General features: G+C 38.8%; 2 protein-coding genes across 4 annotated transcripts in view; one reads left to right on the top strand and one right to left on the bottom strand.

Moving 5' to 3' along the window:
• The window catches only part of PLEKHA8 (pleckstrin homology domain containing A8), a 57,115-nt gene extending 48,572 nt beyond the window's left edge, over positions 1-8,543 (bottom strand). The window contains exon 1 of one of the 3 annotated variants that reach the window (XM_031455120.2): positions 8,408-8,543. Coding sequence is in view for 2 of the 3 variants with exons in the window: in XM_010988035.3 (XP_010986337.1) it covers positions 6,526-6,565 (40 nt within the window). In the remaining variant the exon portion in view is untranslated. Of the gene's footprint in view, positions 1-6,525; positions 6,790-8,407 lie in introns of those variants that run through there. The other 2 variants (XM_010988035.3, XM_031455122.2) reach the window with 2 other exon arrangements.
• Positions 8,544-8,666: 123 nt separating this feature from the next.
• On the top strand, positions 8,667-19,114 carry FKBP14 (FKBP prolyl isomerase 14). The gene is made up of 4 exons (XM_010988034.3): positions 8,667-9,104; positions 11,864-12,015; positions 14,001-14,128; positions 16,052-19,114. Exons 1-4 carry the CDS (start codon positions 8,908-8,910, stop codon positions 16,208-16,210), a joined length of 636 nt encoding a protein of 211 aa, XP_010986336.1. The 5' UTR covers positions 8,667-8,907; the 3' UTR covers positions 16,211-19,114.
• Positions 19,115-20,816: the final 1,702 nt, after the last annotated feature.

Below are 20,816 nucleotides of genomic sequence, written 5' to 3' on the forward strand. Positions count from 1 at the left end.
TCTGTCCAAAAACAGCTCCACTGCCAGTTTTTTTGGTCTGTCTCAAACCTATTCCTAATGGAATTTAACCAGCTTTTGTGCCTAATTCTAAGTAAGATGAAAGTAAAGCTAACAGGAAGTGGTAAGGATTAAACACTGAGAGTACTGTCCAAGAACAATGATCCTCAGGCTTCTTCAGTCCCCAGACCACTTCAATCGCATAAGACTCCACAAATCACTCCTAGTATCTCGAACGGTATCAAGTATCAGAATCAAGGGAAAAACTGGTACTGCTTTTGATGGAGTGCCAATGAGGCAATGGTTTCACTTCTTTTCTGTTCCTTAACAAATTATTAATTAATTTTTGCTGGAAGCAAAAATGCAGATCAGTGGTATACAGAATTACATGATCTGTAATCAGTCATCCAAAAAGATGACTGTCATATGACTGCAGAATCAATTCCAAAATTGTGATGGTTTATTTGAATCTTTTCCTTTATAATTTATACCCCTCCAACTTCCAAAAGGAAGATGTAAGGAATTCAGGATACATATACTCTCAGAAAACCATGAGGAACCACAATTTGCACATAGGTGATACAAACTGAATTTTTCTGGCATCATTAATCAAAACAGCTATCCAATTAACCTATGCTTAAGTGAATTATGTACCAGGCAGGTTCAAATATATTTCATCTTTATCACAAACCTATTATGGCTATTATTCTTGCTGTCACCTTAAAACTGAGGCTCAGGGAGATTAAATCAGAGCTAAAACTATAAAAAGTTTTAGGAAAAAAACACAGGAGTGAATCTTCATGGCCTGGGGTTAAACAATCGTTTAAGATATGACAGTAAAAGCACTAGCAATAAAAGAAAAAAAATTCATAAACTAGACATCAAAATTAAAAACTTCTGTGTTACAAATGATATTATCAAGAAAGTGAAAGGCAATCTACAGAATCAGAAAAATATTTGCAAATAATGTATCTGATAAGGAACTTGTATCTAGAATAAAGAACCCTAACAATTCCAGAATGAAAAAATAAATAACTCAAATAACAAATGGGCAAATGATGTGAAGACACATTTCTCCAAAGAAGATGTACAAATGGTTAAATAAGCACATGCAAAAGTTGATCAACATCATTAGTTATTAGGGAAATATAAATCAAACCACACTGAGATGCCACTTCACACTCACTAGGATGGATATAATAAAAGAGACAGACAACAACTAGTGTTGGTGAGGATGTGAAGAAATAGGAACATTCTTTCATCATTAACATGAATATAAAATGGTGTAGCCACTTTGGAAAAGATTGGCAGTTCCCCAAACTGTTAAAAGTTACCATATAACCCTGCAATTCCACTCCTTGGTTTATATTCAAGAGAAATGAAAACATGTCCACACAAAACTTGACACAAATGTTCAAAGCATCATTACTCATAAAGACCAAAAAATGAAGCAATCCAAATGTCCATCAATTGATGGACAGATAAACAAAATGATATATCCATACAATATTATTTGTTAATAAAAAATAATGAAGTACTAATACGTGCTACAACATTGATGAATCCAAAAAGCATGCTAGGTAAAAGAAGCCTGTCACAAAAGATCACATAATGTATGATTCCATTTATATGAAACCTCTGGAATAGGCAAATTTATATGGACAGAAGATTAGTGGATGCCAAAAGCAAGAGGGGATGGGGTGGAAATGGTGCTAATGGATACTGGGTTTCTTTCTGGAACAATGTGAATTTTTTTTAATTGAAGTATAGTCAGTTTACAATGTTGCATCAATTTCTGGTGTAGAGCGTAACGTTTCAGTCATACATATACATACATATATTTGTTTTCATATTCTTTTTCATTATAGGTTACCACAAGATACTGAATATAGTTCCTTGTGCTATATGTTAAAAACCTGTTGTTAATCTAGGATAATGCAAATATTTTAAAATTGGTGATGGTTGTACTCTGTAAATATATTAAAAACCACTGACAAGTCAACTTTAAATGGATGAAATTCATGATAGGTTAACTGATATCTCAAAAAAGATGTTAAAAGAACAATAACAAAAAAAGTTGACTAGTGGTTGTGAGACCATGGGATCCTATTCTGGATCACTCACACTCCAGATGTCCTCTTGCACTGTTTACACAGTACAAACATACACGGACAAGCGTCACCTTCTTTCACCTGGGGGTAAGCAAAATTATAGCATCTCCTCAGACAACCATCTGGTGAGCATGATGCAAGCTTCTGTTATTTTTGGAATGCAGTGCTGCAATGTGCTTATGCTCTAACCCACTGGTGGGGCCCAAGAAGCCTGCAGCTGGCCAGAGATCATGGCAGCAGCCCTCCTGTCTGCTGAGTGGGCAGGAAAGGGACCTAAAACTGCAAACTAGAAAGCTCACAATATAGCTCAGAAAACTTCCTCGTGACAAAACATATGCACAACACTGGGCAAAGTCTTACTCACTCCTGAACTTCTCCCCACCTCCCACTGCCAAATAAAGTCTGTTATTCTAGGTCAACATACTTTAAATATAGGTGCATTATGAATCAGCTAGATTTATATAATGATCAAGCAGGAAGGACCTTTACAAGTATTATGTAATGGAGTACTGGCACTGGAGGAGCCACTAACTAACTGTGCAACCTTGGGCCATTTCCTTCCTCCACCTTTTCTGTGTCTCAATGTTTTCATTTGGAAAATGAGAATAATAAAGGTTCCTAACATTGCTGCAAAGATTAAATGAGTTAATCCACAATATCTAAAATATCTAGAATAGTACCTGGAAAATTATAAATGTAAAGTGTTTTACTATTCTTAAAATTACTAACTGGTAAATCGCATCACTTTTATGGAGGAAGACACTGAAGCTCAGAATGATAGAGTGACTCTGTAGCTGGCAGTGACAGAGCTGCCACCAGACTTCAGGTCTCTTTGATTCCTCATCTAGTGTTCTACTGTAGAGTGTTAGCACATAACCAGGCAGATTTAATATCTTTTGACCAACTTTTAGGGCTTGAAAGATACAGATAATAAATTTTCAATGCCTAGTGTTTTGTCTCACACAGTACAGGTATTTATGAAATGTTTAATCCATTCTGGGTTTAATATTCTAATGTGAAGAGAGAGTGGGACACTAAATCCCAGAATAGCAAATGTTTTGCGGCTCAAAAGACAGGATGGCTCAGACTGTTGAAGAAAATACACAGAAGTTCTTTTTTATTTTTTCATCTGATGGAGCACAGGGTACCTGAGTGTGCCCAGTATATTAGGGAATACTAGGGAAGAGAGACTTTTCTTCCCTTTTTCTTTCTGTATTTTAGTAGTATTTTTGTACTACTAAAACAATTTAGATGCTGCTATTTTCAGTAACTGATGATGTTTCCAACTTTCAGTAATTGATACCTAACAGCTTAATTCAAGAGACAAGAGAAGCTCACAAAATAAATGTATCACTTGGCAAAATACAATAAATGTAGCCAAAGTGAGCTTTTAAACAATCACATCAATTCTCTTTCACTCACACACACACACATACACTCACTCAATCACTCCAGTGTTTAAACCAGCCTATGAGACCCTGCAATCTCAGGCCACCCCCACCCCTCCTGCAGTCTCATTGGAGCCTCATTCTTCTCGGCTCTCCTGCCATTTGTGTCTTCTTTCTTTTCCTTAAACTCTCCAGTCTTTATTCTGCTTTAGGGCCTTCATACTGATAATCCCTATGCCTAAAAAGTTCTTCCTTATAGCCTCCAAATGCCCTCTGCCTTGGCCTCACCACCTACCCAGCTTCTATTTATCCTTCAGGCTCTGTTTAAAACTTTTCCTCAAAGAAATCTTCTCCAATGACCATGACTAGCCTCTCCCTTCCTCTCCAGCCAAATCACACACACTTGAAACCTACTTCTAATCACTTACTCAATTAATGTCTGTCTCCCCTCACCAGACTGTAAGTTCAAGGAAGGCAGGAGTAGCGTCTGTCTTGTTTAACACTGCCTGCCCTGTGTCTAGCACAGTGCCCAGCACACAGTACGTGGTGAATGAAACTAACAGCCTCCAAGGAATCAAAGGATCAACTGATAAACTGATTTCCTAACTTCTTCACTTGAATTTGGACACAAGACATCCCATATCAAGCTGTGGACAAGACAGACATAAATAGGTTATGTACTCCCTTTGGAGAAGAATTCAGAGCGAACAAAAACTTGGACTGGGATGATATGTATTTTTAAATTACTATGTGCAAAACAATAAAAAAATGTTACTTTTAGAAACAAGTTTCAGAAGAAGAAGTAGTGATGTCTTCATCAGAGCTTGTCATTAACCCTTACACTATGCTCTTTGGGGGAGACTAACTTGCATAGGAGGGTGAAAGAAACAAGAATGCATTTGTTCCTCCTAGGCTATTACTGTTCCTTTCCAAAGTAAATTTATCTCCTAATGAAAGGGAATATGCTAGGGGGAAGAGTATAGCTCAGTGGTAGAGCGCATGCTTAGCATGCACAAGGTCCTGGGTTCAATCCCTAGTACCTCTGTTAAAAATAATAATAATAATAAAATAAATTCTAATATTGTTAAAAAAAATAATAATAATAAAATAAATTCTAATATTTTTAAAAATAAAATAAAATAAAGAAGCAGAATGTGCTGAACCATAATTCTAAGTATATCCAGTGGTATGATGGGCTTCTACGTACAGTGTTCCCATTAGGAGGCGGCTCATGGGCCAAGGGAACAATCAGCATGATGTAAGGGCAGTCATCTCTGGCAATGGCTCCAGTACCCCTTTTCTTTAGGGCTTCCATCCTGGCACCACTCACAGAATTAAACTCTCCTACCTGGGGCAGAAAAAAGTAGACTCTTTTCCAATAGAACAGATGGTACAGGCATCACATGACAAAGACTCCAAAGGATCCTTCTAGAGAAATTTTGCTTTATTGAAGGATACATTAAAAAGTCAGGGGGGAAAAAAGGTATTTCAAGACGGAGAAGTAGGTACAGTACCAAGAGACTGAACTTTATACATAAGGGAGGAGGAGAAGAGGGAAAAAAAGTAGAGGCAAACGAACAACGACAGAGAGGGAGAGAGATGTAGAAAAAGAAGGAAGAATGTTGAGGATGGAGAAAAAAAGTTAAAAAGCCTGTTTAATGGAAAGGGATGAAAGACCAAGACCAACGACCAAATTTCACTCAAGGGCACAAGGTCATACACCCCAGAACTTAGAGATATCTCAAAAGCAAACTGATCAAGCACCCTCCCTTTAGGTCAGCAGAGTGTTAGCCTCTGACGTTCACGGAAGTCCAGCCATGAGTTATCCACATCTAATACAACCTCTTGACATCAAAATGAAGGTCCTCAAAGCAAAGGCCAGGTCTTCTAAAACACCTCTCCTCACTCAGTTTCTACTAAGGATCACAAGAAAAAGAAACAGAACTCACTTCTAACCCACTATGCATAGGGAAGAGATTCTGGGTACACCCAACAGGTGCACTTTTAGCTGTGCAGCGTAACTTCATCAAAGCCAACTGATCCTCCCAGATACAAACGTCCTTAAAACACCCCAGAGAATCACACTACAATCTAGGGTCTCTAGGGTGGGAAAATATATCTCCGCCACTCTAAGAGATACTGGGAATATTTCAAGTACATTGCTATTAAAATTGTAAGTGCCTACCACATTTCCCATAATAAAAAGTTTCATTCCAAAAAAGTGCCTAGCACAGTTTCCAGCACACAGAAGGCTTTTATTTATATACTCATTTATGAAAATTTTCGTTCTGAATCATATTCACAGCTGAATAGTTATGACCTTCTCAAGATATGAAAAAACTACTTCCACAAATTGGAAAGGGGGCGGGGTACTATTTAAAGCCATTCTGCCCAGCAGAGCAAGAAAAGAGTTGCGAATACTTGCGTGCATTTTACAGTAATTTCTGAGTCTGTAAAACAAAAAGAAACGCTCAGTGAGAAAACCAAAAACCTTGTGAAATACTAAATACTTTAGAGCTTTGAAACTGCTGAGACGGAACTCTGATAACCTTGGTCTGCACACAAATGATTCTGCCGGTGACAAAGGGAAAGTGTTTGCACCGGAGCATTTGTCTGAAAATGGACCTTTCACCTCAGGAATTCCAGGTCATTGCTGGCATTCATTTGAAACCTTCCGAGACACGCTCTTTTGCCAGAATTCGAGAGATTCCCAAAGGCCCCCACTGCAGGAACCAGCGCCTCCCTCCCGCTGACACCGAGGGCATCGTACCTTTCAACTCACCCTAAACCTCAGGATTTCATAGCATCCCTCGAGGTGAAAGGGCAGCTACCGCCCCCACCCAGCACCAGCAGGGGGCTGCGTCTGTACAGCACGGGAGACACAGTACTGCAGTGGGGAAATATTCCAGGTCCGCGCAGGCCTCTGGTCTCAGGAGGGACCCTGACCCCGACCCTCAGGAGGCGCGTCCCGACGCCGCCCTCCCGCCGCTCAGACAAAGGACTGGAACGCTGGTGCGCCCCTCACTCACCACTCAGATAGTTGGTCCACTTGTACAGCACCCCCTCCATGGCGCCTGCGGTACCCTTGCCCCCGCCGCGCCGGGGCCGCTTCCCCTCGCCCGCCGGCCTCCTCACTGCCCCAGGCCCCAGGAGACGAGGAGCACCGGCAGCAGGGCCATCGCCCAGCGCTACCGAGCCGGCCACTCCCGGCGCCCGGGCCGGGTGCGGGGACGCGCCGCGGGCCTCACATCCTCGGCCCGGGGGCGGGGTCACTGCGGCGGCCTCCGCACGTGAGGACGCAGCCGGCCGGTGGCCCCGCTCGGTGGGGCCAGCACGCTGTCCTCAAGGAGGCCGAGGCACTGGGTGGGTCCGCGGGGCTGCTGAAGCCACTGAAGTGCTGCGAGTGAGGCAGCTGGTCGCTGGCGGCGCCACCACGCGTTACCTGAGTCCTGGAATCACCGGGCCCGGGGCCCCATCGCGCATGCCCAGTGCACCGCTTGCGCGCACGTTCCCAAAATCCACTCCGGAGTTTAGCTGCGACCGCGGCGGCGGCGGCGGCGGCGGCCGCGGGACTGACGTAGCGGGAGAGGCCTGCTGAGAAAATTAGCCCCGGGAGGCAGGCTTGGATCTAGGCAAAGGGTGGGAAGGGAGGAGGGAGGCCTCTGGGACAACAGTGGAACACAGTCGTGACTTAATGGAGCCGTAAATGGGTAATCTCCTCCCGATATTTGGGATTTACCCTAGCGCCTTGGGGTGCCCCATGGATTCTAGTCTTAAGGGTCCAATTCTTATTTCAAGGCTAATTGATCCCACACACTACAAGGCTATTGACGTACCAGCAATAGGGCGTACGGGGATGATGGGAATTTCTCGATAGAATACAGTGTGGGGCCCGCTTAAACAGACGTCTAAACTCAAAGGCCTCGGTGCAGGAAGCGTATTGTGTTGACACCACCTGGGAGCTTGTCGGAATTGCAAAATCTCGCCCCGAGCCCAGAAACTCCAGAATCGAAATCTGCATTTTAACAAGATCCCCCAAGGGATTCTATGCATATTAAAGTGTTAGAAAGTACTGTGCGAAGGATATTTGACTAGGGAAGACGTTAACTATAGATTAAGTGGTAAAAGCAGGTTACGAAACACAGTATACAATAGGATCCTGATTATTTGTGCATGTCACAAAAGCGTGCACCAAAATGTTAAGACGATTATGTGTGAATGGTGGCGTTATAGGCGATCTTTTTTCTTTCTTTGGTGTAAGGTTGCCAGATATAGCAAATAAAAATACAAGAACAATTAATTCGTTGCTTATCCGAAATTCAAATTTAATTCGGCTCTTGTATTTTAACTGGAAACTCTACTGCTTTCCAGGTTCTTCCAAATCAACGATGAACATGTATTGCTTTTGAAATTAGGCGAAAAAATGTTAAACCTAAAAATCTTAAACTAAGATGAGCCTGTGTAACTCATAACTATGATTACTATTTCTTCTTTAAAACGGAGTTCTGCAAGTCGTTATCCTTGACAGAGGCTATTATTGACCCCCGAAAGTATGGTCATCTAAGCGATAAATTATTAGCAGCCATAATATTATGCGGTGTTGTAGAATGCATCAGAAGACCTGTTTTGAAGGCAGAGATCAAATGCTTTGGGGGCCGGAACAACCTTAAACAGGACACTTAACGTCTCCTAGCCTAAATATACTTATCTTTTAAATGGGATAAAAGAACCTACCTTACCGGCAGTGTAGTGAGGTTCACACACTGGAAAGCACTTTGTGAAACCCAAAGAGCTGTTAAAGTCTTTACCGTTCATACCGTAAGCTAACTGCTAATAAGCAATTACTATTGGGAGGGCCTCTCACCCACGGTGAGAATAAACGAGTCTTTCTTGAAACCTCTGCTGTTTTACCTGGCCCCACGACCTCTCACCCAGGCAGGATTCTTTACAGCTGCGAACCTGTCGGAGAAGTTTCCGGTTAGCTCCGCGCCCCACCTTCTCCCAAAGTCCGAGATTGTGGAATTCTGTGAACCACCGGGCTCCAGAACCACTCCAGGTGGTTTGCCTCTGGGGTAACGCCCCTCTGGGCCGGAGATAAATTAACATTGTTGCAGCGTCATTGGCTGAAGAGGCGCCTGAGAGACAGCACCACAAGCCAATAGGAACCCGTCCTTTTCAGGCGGCCTAGCTGTAAGAGCCACTCAGGCCCGGGTTTGGGTTTAACTCTTTAGAGGTGAGTTCATAGTGCGTGGGACAGTTGTTGGTAGTGACTGTGCCACGTCTGCTAGGAAGTTGGGAGTCATGAAGTTGCCAGAGGCTGTTGTCCTTAAGTCTTCAACTACATTCTTAACTCTATGAGGTCCGGAGCTCTTTCTCTGTTTTTGTAGGAACTTCTTCCCTGCTCTGGCAACATGAGGTTTTTCTTTTGGAACGCAATCCTGACGCTGTTAGTCACTTCTTTGAGTGGGGCTCTGATTCCTGAACCAGAAGTGAAGATTGAAGTCCTCCAGAAACCGTTCATCTGCCATCGCAAGACCAAAGGAGGGGACTTGATGTTGGTCCATTATGAAGGCTACTTAGAAAAGGACGGCTCCTTATTTCACTCCACGTAAGTAATTATACCCTGCAGGTGAAATAGTAAAGAATGCACACACCTAGGCCAGCTCTTGGGCGAGAATAGCAGAATGTACCAGGTGTTACCTCTCCTTTAAAAAACTGAAATATCTAATTTCTTTCTTTGGGGAAAGGAAATTACTTAAAGCCAATCTTATACAACAAGGCCTTTGAAGGTCTTAATGGAAACATGTAGTCAGGATAAAGCAGTATTTTTTTATTTTTGTAAAAATTAGAACTAAAATCTTTGAACTACTGTGAAATATCTAGGTGTATAGTTAGGCAATAAGTAGAAGAGGCTTAACGGAATTCTCACTTCTCAAACTTTGTTCCTGAGAGAAAATAACTCGATTCCATTTTTACTTGGTGACATTTACTTAAACTTTTCATAGCAACTTCATGAACAGGACATACAAGCACTTCTTTGCTTGTTGTCGGATATGTTAATGCTATTCCTTTGATCTAACTTAACTTTTGTTCTGACAGATGACATTTTGATCAAGGCACAGGACCATGATTTGTTTCATTATTTGTTTCTTTCTGGAAACTCAAAGACTACATTGATGGGTATGGGTGTGGTCATGGAAGATTAATCCAATACCTACAGTGAAGGATTTTCAGGTGGTTACACTATCATTATTTCTGTTATATAAAGAAGGAAACTGCAACATGGAAATGTTTTCCAAGTGTAACGGTTTCCAGTTAGGCATTGGTTCTCTGATTCCATTCCAAAAGTATCTGTTGAACATTTCTTTATGTTAGGCCCTGTGCTTGATTCTAGCGAGATTTAAAAAAATCTGGCTTCTTTCCATCCACATCCATTCATTCATCTATCTATCAAATCCTTACTAAGTGGCCCTGGGGATGCAAAGGTAACTAAGAGAGGGTTCATGTGCTCCAGCAGGACACTGTCTACAGCAGGGAGGAAGACAAATAACTCAGGATGCAGAGTACAAAATGTTCAAAGTGCTCACAAAGCATAATGGACTCTGGAATTAATCAGGCTCTGAGAGATGGGGAAAGAGAACGCCTTCCCAGAGATCATAATTGAGGTGGGCCTTGAAAGATGGGTGGAGGTTCCCCAGTGGAGAATGAGGAATGGAGGACATCCTTGAAGCAGCAAAGCTTCATGGCCCATCCTAGACCTCGTTTTCTGACAGACTGCCTCTACTAGGCATTCAGATCTGGTCTGTCATGAGGTTCTGAAGTCAATGACACTCTTCTCTGAACTCGGCTAGCCCTTGCAAAAAGTTCCAAGATGATGGCTTGCCATAGAATTCTTAATAGCCCTATCTTTTTCTATCTTTTTATCAACAAGGTCCATGCCACTGTGGACATTAAACAGTACTATGATTTGCATTTGAAATTTTCAATTACATTTTTATTTTTAGTTTGATCTCTTTTAGACCCAGCCTGATCTCTTTCATGTCTCAGAACCAAAAGCCTATGTGGACTTCGGTGGTAACCATGGGACATGATTTAGCACTTTGCTACTAGTGGTTTAGTACCTGAAGAGGGGAATCTTGTCTTGCAGCCTCCATGTAAATGGCCAGGACCTGCTAACTCTGAGTATTGTAAAGAAGTATGATCAGTTTATAAAGCATGTTCATTGTTTTGAGAACCATATCCTATGTGGTAAATAGCCTAAACCCTTTAGCCATGACAAGAAATGTGCCCAAACTGTAGGCAGGGTGAGGTGGTAGATTATTTCTTCTTTATTTTTTTTCTAGCCTTCCCCTGTTTTCTCCAGTTGCCATTTTGCTACTTTGATCATGGGGGGTGGAAATTAAGGAAAAGAATTAACAGCCTTTACCTAGATTTAGTAACCATAGTACCTGTGAAGCCTGGTAGAGTGACTGCTAGTTCTCACGTATAAGATATCCTTGAATAGGATCCTTAGTACATTAAGAGGGCGCTAATGGGGGCTCAGACACTGCTCAGCCCTGAAGCCCCTCCAGGAACTCGGCAGGCTTGTTTTCCCAGGTTGGCCTCTCTTCAGCTCATGAGCCAGGATATCCTGACCATTCCCTTCTTCTCTAGTCCTTGAGGGGCCACTCCTCCAGGCTTCCCTGGGAGAGAACTGGACCAGGATCTGAGTGGGGATTTGGGGTTGAAAAGTAGCCTATTCCACCTATCAGAGCCATCAGCAGGCTGTACATCAGGGAAGGTTGTAGGCAGGACATAAGACACCACGTTCTTGACTCTCCCATTGTCCATATGGGTATGGACCCATGAGTGTTGGCAGTAAATTCTCCTTAGCCTCTCATCCTCCCTCCTAAATGCATCCATTTTCCATTATTTTGTCCCTCTTCTGTACCCTAGTGGCCTTCCTGGGACAGCATCACTTTGTGATTAAGACTTTGAATTTGGAGCCAAGTCAAATCCTGGCACATTTAACCTCACTTTCGTCATCTTTACAATGGGGTAATAATGGCACTTACTTCATATGATCAGTGTTAGACTTAAAAGAAGCAAAGCATTTAAAAGAATATCTGGTATACAGTAAATGTTCAGACAGCTGATTTTATTATTCTCTCTGCTGTCTCTACCTGGGTCAGCTATGTGAAATTTGCATCAAGAAAGACGGGCAGTGAGTTGAATTACTATAAAGTTGACCTGTGTATGCATGTGTGCTGTTTTTCATTAATTTCCAAACTAATAAAATTAATCACTCATGGGTGGAAAAATTACACCACAGCAATAAAAAAAAATAAAGTTACTGAAGAGTTCTAATGTGTTTTGTTTTTATTGTAGTCACAAACATAACAATGGTCAGCCTATTTGGTTTACCCTGGGCATCCTAGAGGCTCTCAAAGGTTGGGACCAGGGCTTGAAGGGAATGTGTGTAGGAGAGAAGAGAAAGCTTATCATTCCTCCTGCCCTGGGATATGGAAAAGAAGGAAAAGGTAACAACAATTTGACATTTTTACTATAGCACTAGAGTTCTTCTCTGGATTATGGACAGAAGTTAGTGTAACTGCTATGTATTTTTTTTCCTATAAGTAAATACTTGTATACCTTTAGAAAATGTAACTATGTCTTGATTATCATTTGAAATGGCCAATTAAAGCCATAATATGTAAAAAGTCAAATGAGCTAACAATGAAAAAATATTCTATAATCTCATCTCTATTATTAGTATTGCTCACCAATATTGTGGGATTTTTTTTATGGTGGTATTATATACAAAACAGTGTTTACCATTTTAACCATTTTTAAGTGTACAGTTCAGTGGCATTAAGTATATTTAAATTGTTGTGCAAGCATCACCACCATCTCCAGGACTTTTTTATCCTCACATACAAAGTGAATCACAAGGAAATAAATAAGAATATTAACAATGGATAGTGGTACAGGAAGTTGTTTCTCGTTCTCTCTTCCACATCCTCTACAGTGGGCACATACTACATAATGAAGAGGAAAAAATTTTAAGAAATCATCAGAACTGGACAGAGAACCACTGATGTAGTAGAAATAGAGACTTCACAGCATCCTTAGGTCTAAGTGTAACCATTTACAAGGTGGGAATTGGGATTCCTAGCCCCAGTTACCAGAGGAGAAAATAAGTGCCACAGGTTAAGCATTGCATGTGCTAAAATGCATCTTGCTATGTAAATATTATGCACTGAATAGGAGTTACTAACCAAATTCCATTCTTATTTTAATAATGATCCTTCTAGAGGAGAAAATCAAGTTATCTAGAAAATGTTCCTCTGATGTTTAAACATACTCTTTCACTTTCTTGTATCTTTATTGTCTCACTTTTAATATTTATGGATATAGTATGAGTCCATTTCTCTTTCTCCATGCTATATTCAACTTGATTTTACTTTATAACAAGTAGAGATCTGAATTTGACTCATTCCCTTCAAACAGAATGCCATGAGACTAATTCTGCTAATACGCATTTAAACACTAATTTTGTAGTTTTTTTAGTACCATGTTTGCATGCCTCCTTTTGGAAAGACACCAGTTTTATCGATGACCTCTAATGCATGCCCTTCTCTGTCTAGATCTGGAATGGTAAGCTTCGGCACACAGTGTAAGTTTTGTTCTTCTGGTGCTTACAAATGTTCTTTCATGGAAATACATGGGATGAAGGGGTGGGGAAGAAATATTTGTGTTTACCCAGACCTGTAGGCTAAATACAGTTGTAAGGAAACAAATTGAAAAAAAAAAAATTGTCCATATTTCCCAGAAGTTTTTGGTTTTGGTTTATTTTTGTTTTAGGTCCCTGGAGTTTTAACAAAGCTTTTTTCACTTTTAAAGATTTTTTATCTCCCTTCTCAGAAATTTGTTCTTAATTTCTCCCTTCCACCATGGAATTTCCTCAATGTGTGTTGAATTTGCATTTTACAAATAAGAAACCTGAGCCTTAAAGGGGCAGATGTAAGCCTCAATCTGACAGTGTGACACCAGAGCTCACTCAATTATATACTGCCTCCCAGTGATGGAAATGGTGGTCTTGTATGTATTTCCAGGCCAGGTCTTTCGGACTCAGTTAGTCAATCACTTGTACTATAATTAACTCTGAATTTTCTAGAGCCCATTAAGTCATTCCTGACATATAATATGCAATATCTTAATTATACTTGAAATTTAATACGCAGATCATTAGGCGTATCTGTGTGGATATGTATGTGTGTGTGTAAAATAATTTTAAATTGCAAAGTCAAAAACAGACTGCTTTTGATCTACTAGTTTGGATTATTCCTTCTTTATTTTATTTGTTTGAGTAAACTATAAGTCATTTCTATCATATGGGACAATCTTAGAAAGGCTCTTCTTTTAACTGGGTTAAAATAATACTTTGTCCAGTACCACAAGTTTTCTATCATCAAAACTTTGGGATCTTTTTAATACAACTTAACCCCCTCTCTCCTCATGTCAGGGAAAATTCCCCCAGAGAGTACGCTGATATTCAACATTGATCTCCTGGAGATTCGAAATGGACCGAGATCCCATGAATCATTCCAAGAAATGGATCTTAATGATGACTGGAAACTCTCTAAAGATGAGGTGACCTTTCCTTTTTCTTTCTTCTGTTCTTCTCTCTTTCCCTCTCTTTCCTTTTCTCCTTTCTTCCTTTTTTCCTCCCTTCTCTTTCTCTCATCCTTCCTCCCTCTTCTTTCCTTTTGTTTAGCTCACTTTTTAAGGAATATATTTTAAAATAAAATGTACATTTATGTAAAATATTATTTATAAGTTTTCGTAAATACTGATGCTCTGAAAATTGACTTTTTTCATAGGAAATCATTGTTTTGGAGAGAAATATATTGAGACTTAAAAAACACCATTCATTCTTTTGGTTTTTTTCTCATTAATGATTAGGGTTCACTGTTTCTTGGCCTCACCTTGAGTTTTTAATGATCTGTTTTGCTAAAACAATTCCCATTTTGGAGTTACTGCATAAGAAACATAGAGATCCTGAAAAATAGCTCATTTGGACAGTTTCTGTTTAAAACTTTAGACTGGCTGTTACATGAGTTTCCTAGTGATTTCCTAGCAATTAGCAGCAGCAAGCAAATCAGGTGCCCGGTTCTGCTCAGGTTAACACCTGGAGAAAGGAGATTCCAGTCTGGATTTTCCACAGCTGGAGACCTTTTCTAGCCCCCTCAGAGTTCTTCTCCCTGTAATTTATTTAGGCTTTTGCAGCCATTGCTACACATAGCTGTCTCAGTCTGGCTGCTGTGGGGAAAGAAGTGGAGGTAGATAACTATCCCTTGGTTTTTTGTCTACCTATACTCTCCATTTTGGCTTGGCTGGTTCAGAAATCAAGTTATTTCTTATGTTTTGATCAATTTCACTCTAATGATTAAGGCCAGGAAATGAGTGAATAAGCTATGTTGTTATAAACCACAGGGTCATGAGTCACAGCTACAAATTTGTAACACCTCGTAGTGTTATGTCATAGACGTTTTTCTATCCAAGATAAATTTGAATTCACTTTCATTTAAAAAAAAATCTTGACATACAACACATTCACATGATTCAAAAAATCAATTCAATATAAAAAGATATTTATTAAGAAGTCACTCTCCCACCCACGTCCTCTTCTACCACATGACCCTCCCTGCTTTGTACCAGTTTCATTTGTTTCAGTGTTTATGCAAATACAAGCAAATATGAAATATATACTCTGATTTCCCTTTTTCTTACATAAAAAGTAGCATACTATGTACATACTGTTTAGCAGCTTATTTTTTTCACACAGTATACACTTGGGATATATTCTACATTTAATCCATAGTTTCATTACCACCCCTTCCCTCTTTTTTTGTTAAACAACAGCATTAAATCCCCTTAATCTTAAAAATAAATATACACCATATGTTTGCATGTTTGTGGTAGGGGGCGGATAGAGGATTTGAAATTGCTGATCTAACAGAAGGAATATTAGGGATGTGATTAAAAATGAAAATACAGGTTGAATTGTTATTGTGGTGACTCTAGTGGGTAACTGGGAGCAGTCTTTTGCTTATATCTTTAAATATCTGTGTTAAAAATGGAAGTTTTTAGTCTTAAGTACTCATCAAGCTGGATTTTGCTTTAATTTCTAAGATTGGAGGGTCATGTGGTCATGTTAGAAAACAAGATCCGGATAATTCAGTCGATAGAAAAATAGCGGTCTTTCAAATGCTTGGCTTTATTTAGACTCAGATTAAGAGCACATAATATGCTTAATGTGCATTTTTCACATGATATAAGCCTTATCTTTGTCTCAGAAATATCCTATGTCTCTACTGTAGCAGTATAGCTATAGCTTTTGAGAGGAAAAATTCCCTACAATTCTTTTACTATCATTAGAAATATATCATAAGGTAGTTGTTTAGTAGTTGTTATATATAATTACATGCCCTACTCATCCGGTCTGTGATATTGATTGGCTCGATGTGAGCATCTTATGAATTAGAATTACTAATGTGATCCATTATTTTGTAGGTTAAAGTGTATTTAAAGAAGGAGTTTGAAAAGCATGGTGCGGTGGTAAATGAAAGTCATCATGATGTTTTGGTGGAGGATATTTTTGATAAAGAAGATGAAGACAAGGATGGATTTATATCTGCCAGAGAATTTACATATAAACATGATGAGTTATAGAGACATGTCTGCCCATTTTATATAGCATCCATCCTTAAAAGAGAGGACAACCATTTTTAAAGAAAGTCTTATTTGTTAACAATGTTCTGTTCAGGCTTTGTTTTTTATTTTTATATAATTTTCCAAATATTATTTGAAGAACTCCTTAGGGTTTCTCAGTACCCATTTCTTTCTGGTGAGTTATTGGGAAGAAAAAAAATGACTTGTCTTTGAATATAAGACTTCTGGACCATTTTCCACTTTCACATATGAAGCCTTATGTTTTACTTGCTTACTTGTAATTTTAAAATACTGCAACTGGGAGCATGCCCAACATAAGACTAGATTATAGCACAAATCAGCCCCCTCTATTTCTTCTTCCCTCTGTTTTCTCTGAGTTAGATACTGATATTTGAAAAGCCTTTTGCAATAGCCCAAGGCTTACTATTTTCATGTTATAATGAAACAGTGCTGTCTGTAACTGCCTCTGAGTCTCTGCTTGAGGAAGAGAGGAAAATGGTTGTTGAACTCGTTAAGAACTACTGCCTTACTGAGATGGACAATGCTGAAGTGAGTAACAAAGGTAATAATTTATAAATATGTATACATTGCAATATTCTGCCTAGGATTTAATCTACATAAGGTTGGGTTCCTAGGGACTAATAACCTATCATGGTTATTAGGACAGATTATTTATGTGTGTATGTCTTAATGATAATACGTGTCAAAATATTGTAGAGGAGGTAGAGAGTTGTGTGGAGTTGGTGTTTTTTAAGGCTGGCAGATTACCCTTCCTGGTTCTTTAATTAATAAAGTTTGTAACTAGTATATTATACAACAATTACATTGTTTCATAAGAGAAATTTAGTAAGCCAGTCAAAATTTTCCCATTTCTGCCTCATAAAAAAATGAGGCAGACCCACAGCAGCTACTGTTGAATAGAGGTCTATCCTGGCTCAAAGAGTTGATGATTTTATAATTTTATTTTAAATTGGAATTTTTCCTTACTACTTTTACAATGCGCCCAAATATCTGTTTGCTAAGAATAGTCTTTTATAAGCTTACAAAGTGATCTCAAGTGCCTCATTGTTGGATTCTCAATGCTCTGAAGCCTATGAAAAAGGAGAGTAGATCTTAATGTACCTATTTAAAAGTTGAGGAAATTGTCATTCAAAGAGATTGATGGTTGTGCCCAAGGTCAACAGTGAACCTGTAGAACCATATTTCAGTCCCCAAGTTCAATATCTTTCTACTGCCTTTTACCATTGAAAAAGTGAAATTTTTCTTTGAATTCATTGGACCTAATTCTCTCTGCAATTTGCTCTCCTAGCAGTCAACTCTTTTGTCTCTGGGTCCTTATCCTTTGAGATGGTTTACTGGCTGTTTCTGGTGTTTCTGAATTCTCCCCATGATCCAGAAATGGCTCTGGTTTCATTGAATAATCTTGGGCTGAGCACTGAATTGCCTCAAAAACCCTGTGCGGTAAGAGAGCCCAGGGGTGTGTCTTAGTCCTTTCATTCCTGTTTACCTCTAGGTGTTTTTTTTTTTTTTAAGACTTATGAAAAATTATTACATCCTATACAGACTACTTTCACCAATTATATATTGACATTTTTGTCATTAAAACAAACTTCTTGAGAAGAACATAAATAACACTTTTTTCAGATGACATCAGCTATATCTAGAAAACTTTTAAGTTGTCACTGCTGTTTTCCTCAACCTGGAAGAGTTACAAACCACAATACAGAAAGTTGTACTCTGTGCTACGGAGGGGAAAGCTTGTCATATGGTGATACTTCATATAAACATTACTCTTGCTATCTATGGTAGAGCAAAAAAAGTGAAAAGAATTTTGGTTATTCGGGTAGCATATTTCTTTATCTTGTGTGAATTGGCATCAGTTCCCATCTAAATATTTAGACACAGTATGAAAATGACAACATATAAATAGGTTATAGTTGTTTTAAAGTTATCTGCCTTTTTAGTTTAGCTGTATCTTTGCACCTTTTCATTCAGAGGAATAATCAGACATAAACTGTGACTTCACTTGTATATAATTTGCTAAAATGTGTCATATTTAAATTTATACAACTGTGTTGTGGTATTCTTTTCAAAATAAAGTTTATTTGGGAAATAATTGGTTTTGTGGAAAATTCTTCAAGCCCCAGTTTCCTCAGCAGCTTTATTGATTTTCTTAACTGTTAGTCTAGGTTTTACATCGAAACTAAGTGAGGAAGATAGACAGGTAGTGAGGGGAGAGGGGTATGGTGACATTTTGAATGTGTCTCTGGTTGTCTACTCTGTACATATTTGTAAGGAAAGCTGTGGTTTGTTAAAATTGTTTTGAAATAAGCATCAAACCTTGAGCATCAAGGACAATAGTTAATGGTGAATTTTTGGTGCTGGAGAAGGTGTATGTGATGTTTTGTTTTGTTTTGATGGTAGTTATTATTGTTTTGGTTTGGAATTTTATTGTGTGTCACAGGTGGACATTATGATGATTAATGCCTACTAAGTAAATTAGTGCTATACAGTACCTTATGTAATTAAATGAAATGCTGGGTTGCCATAAATATCACAAGAAACAATGATTTCTGATTCAGATGGGTGATCAGCCATTTGAATCTTTCCTTGTGAAAATGAATCTGTACTTCTCATCTTATTCATGACATAGGATATTGCTTACATCCATAATATACACATCAGCATGTGATATCTCCACTGAATTGAAGATATGGATCTCAGTGTTTGGAAATTGCAAGAGAATAAAAAGGAACTGGGTGGAATGTTATGGGATGAATATACCTCTCACCTTGTATTAAAAAAGCAAATCGTCAGTATAATAATAACTCTGGGAAAAAATAACAAGGGACGTATTTTCCAGAGATGCAGAGCACTTGGACATAAGAGGTTTTGTTTTATTTTGGTTTTGTTTCTTATCCACTTTAGTTTGAACTGAAATATAAAATGTCAAACATGAATATAAAATCATATGCCCATGAAAACATTAAAATTATAATAGTACTTCTATCTTTTAATATCTGTAGCATTCTTATTAGTAAGGTTTGCATATTCCCTTTACTACAATGAAAATCATACATTCTTACATATGGGTTCGGAGTCTTTATTTGAAGGTAAATCTTTTTCTCTTCTCAAAATATTATTATGCCTTTCCTTTCAGCTTTGCCTCTGCTACCTCCAGCAACCTGGTCCAGACTAATAGCAGAAAGAGGCCTTAGCAAACATTGGTTTCATAGCTCAGTCTTCAAACACAGTGAGAGGCATAGTTTGGTTCCTAAAGGCTGCAGAAATGTAGCAGTGATTCAAATTTAGTGTACACCAGAATCACATGGGCTCGGTGTTAAAAGTGCAGGCTCCTAACCCTCTCCCCAGAGATTCTGATGAATTCTTGGATTGGGCCCATGAATCTTCATTTTATCCCACTTGCTAGCTGATACCGATATAGGTGGTCTAAGAACCTTAATTTGAAAGACAATTAACTTCACTAATTCTCTGCCCTTGAATATACAGTCTCCTGTATTTTTCTCTTCTACAAATATTCTTTTTTGCATTCTGGAAAACATTGCGCATTGGGGCAACTCATTGTGCCTAAAAATGAATACACAGTTAAAGGATAAGTTGTGTGGAGACACTATTTCCCCCAGGGTTAGACATTTTTTCTGACTATGAATTTTTACAGCAGTAAGTTAGATGATCAGTAAGTATGTTTTGGTGAACATCTTGTCTACCAGAAAAAAAACCTTCAGACTTTCCCCAAATTACCCTTCTATATTATTTTTTCAGAATTATCTACAACCCACCCTTTTGGAAGAATATACAGTTGAGATTTAGAAAAAATAAAACTATTCTCTGAAAAATATATAGATGTGTATATGTGTAGTGTATATATAGACATACAGTGTAAACTGTATATTGTGTGTGTGCATATGTATATGTATGTGTGTGTAGAGTTCTATATCAAACACGGTCATTGAAATGCTCTCTGGAAACCACTGTGCAGTCAAATTTCTCTTTTGTCAATTTGGAGTCTGTCATTCTCTACTTTTTCTATGGTTCACTTATAATTTAGGTAAAATTTCCCAGTAGTTCTCCATGTAAAACCAACAATAATCTTTTTTTACCCTTTCAGCCTGAGGGTTTCCAAGGGATTAAGTGGCTCCTTTTGATATAAATAGATTATTTTTAAGGAAAGGATAAAAACAGTCGGAAGATTCCAGGAGATCTGCAACACGTAGCACACTCTGTGGATTCTTTTGTTTACCAGTTCTTTGTGTCCCTGGACTGCTGATAAAGCCTCTGGCATAAAATGGATGACTTTAGTGAGTATGAGTCAGCCAATAATTTACAAAGCCAGTCTAAGTGCCTGTGAGCTAGACTACCATCAATTTTATTTTATGATCTAAAAACAAATGACACGAGATGCTTGCTGAGGTCTTACTCTAAAAATCCAGAGTAAAGTGAATGCTGTCCCTTTTGTCTCTAATAGCAGGTAAATTATATTCCACGAGGGGATTTCTGGGAATTTACAAGTCATTTCATTAATTTAAAATTCCACACTGCAGTAGGGTAAAGATCATTTTCTCTTCAGTAAACAGTTGCAGCAAGA

This window comes from Camelus dromedarius, chromosome 7, assembly GCF_036321535.1.
Source record: "Camelus dromedarius isolate mCamDro1 chromosome 7, mCamDro1.pat, whole genome shotgun sequence".
NCBI classification, from domain to species: domain Eukaryota; kingdom Metazoa; phylum Chordata; class Mammalia; order Artiodactyla; family Camelidae; genus Camelus; species Camelus dromedarius.

Coding starts and splice junctions, on each gene's coding strand:
- FKBP14 (XM_010988034.3), top strand. CDS start 8,908: ATGAGGTTTTTCTTTTGGAACGCAATCCTGACGCTGTTAGTCACTTCT. Junction 9,105..11,863: donor GGCTCCTTATTTCACTCCAC/GTAAGTAATTAT, acceptor TTTTTATTGTAG/TCACAAACATAACAATGGTC. Junction 12,016..14,000: donor ATATGGAAAAGAAGGAAAAG/GTAACAACAATT, acceptor TCCTCATGTCAG/GGAAAATTCCCCCAGAGAGT.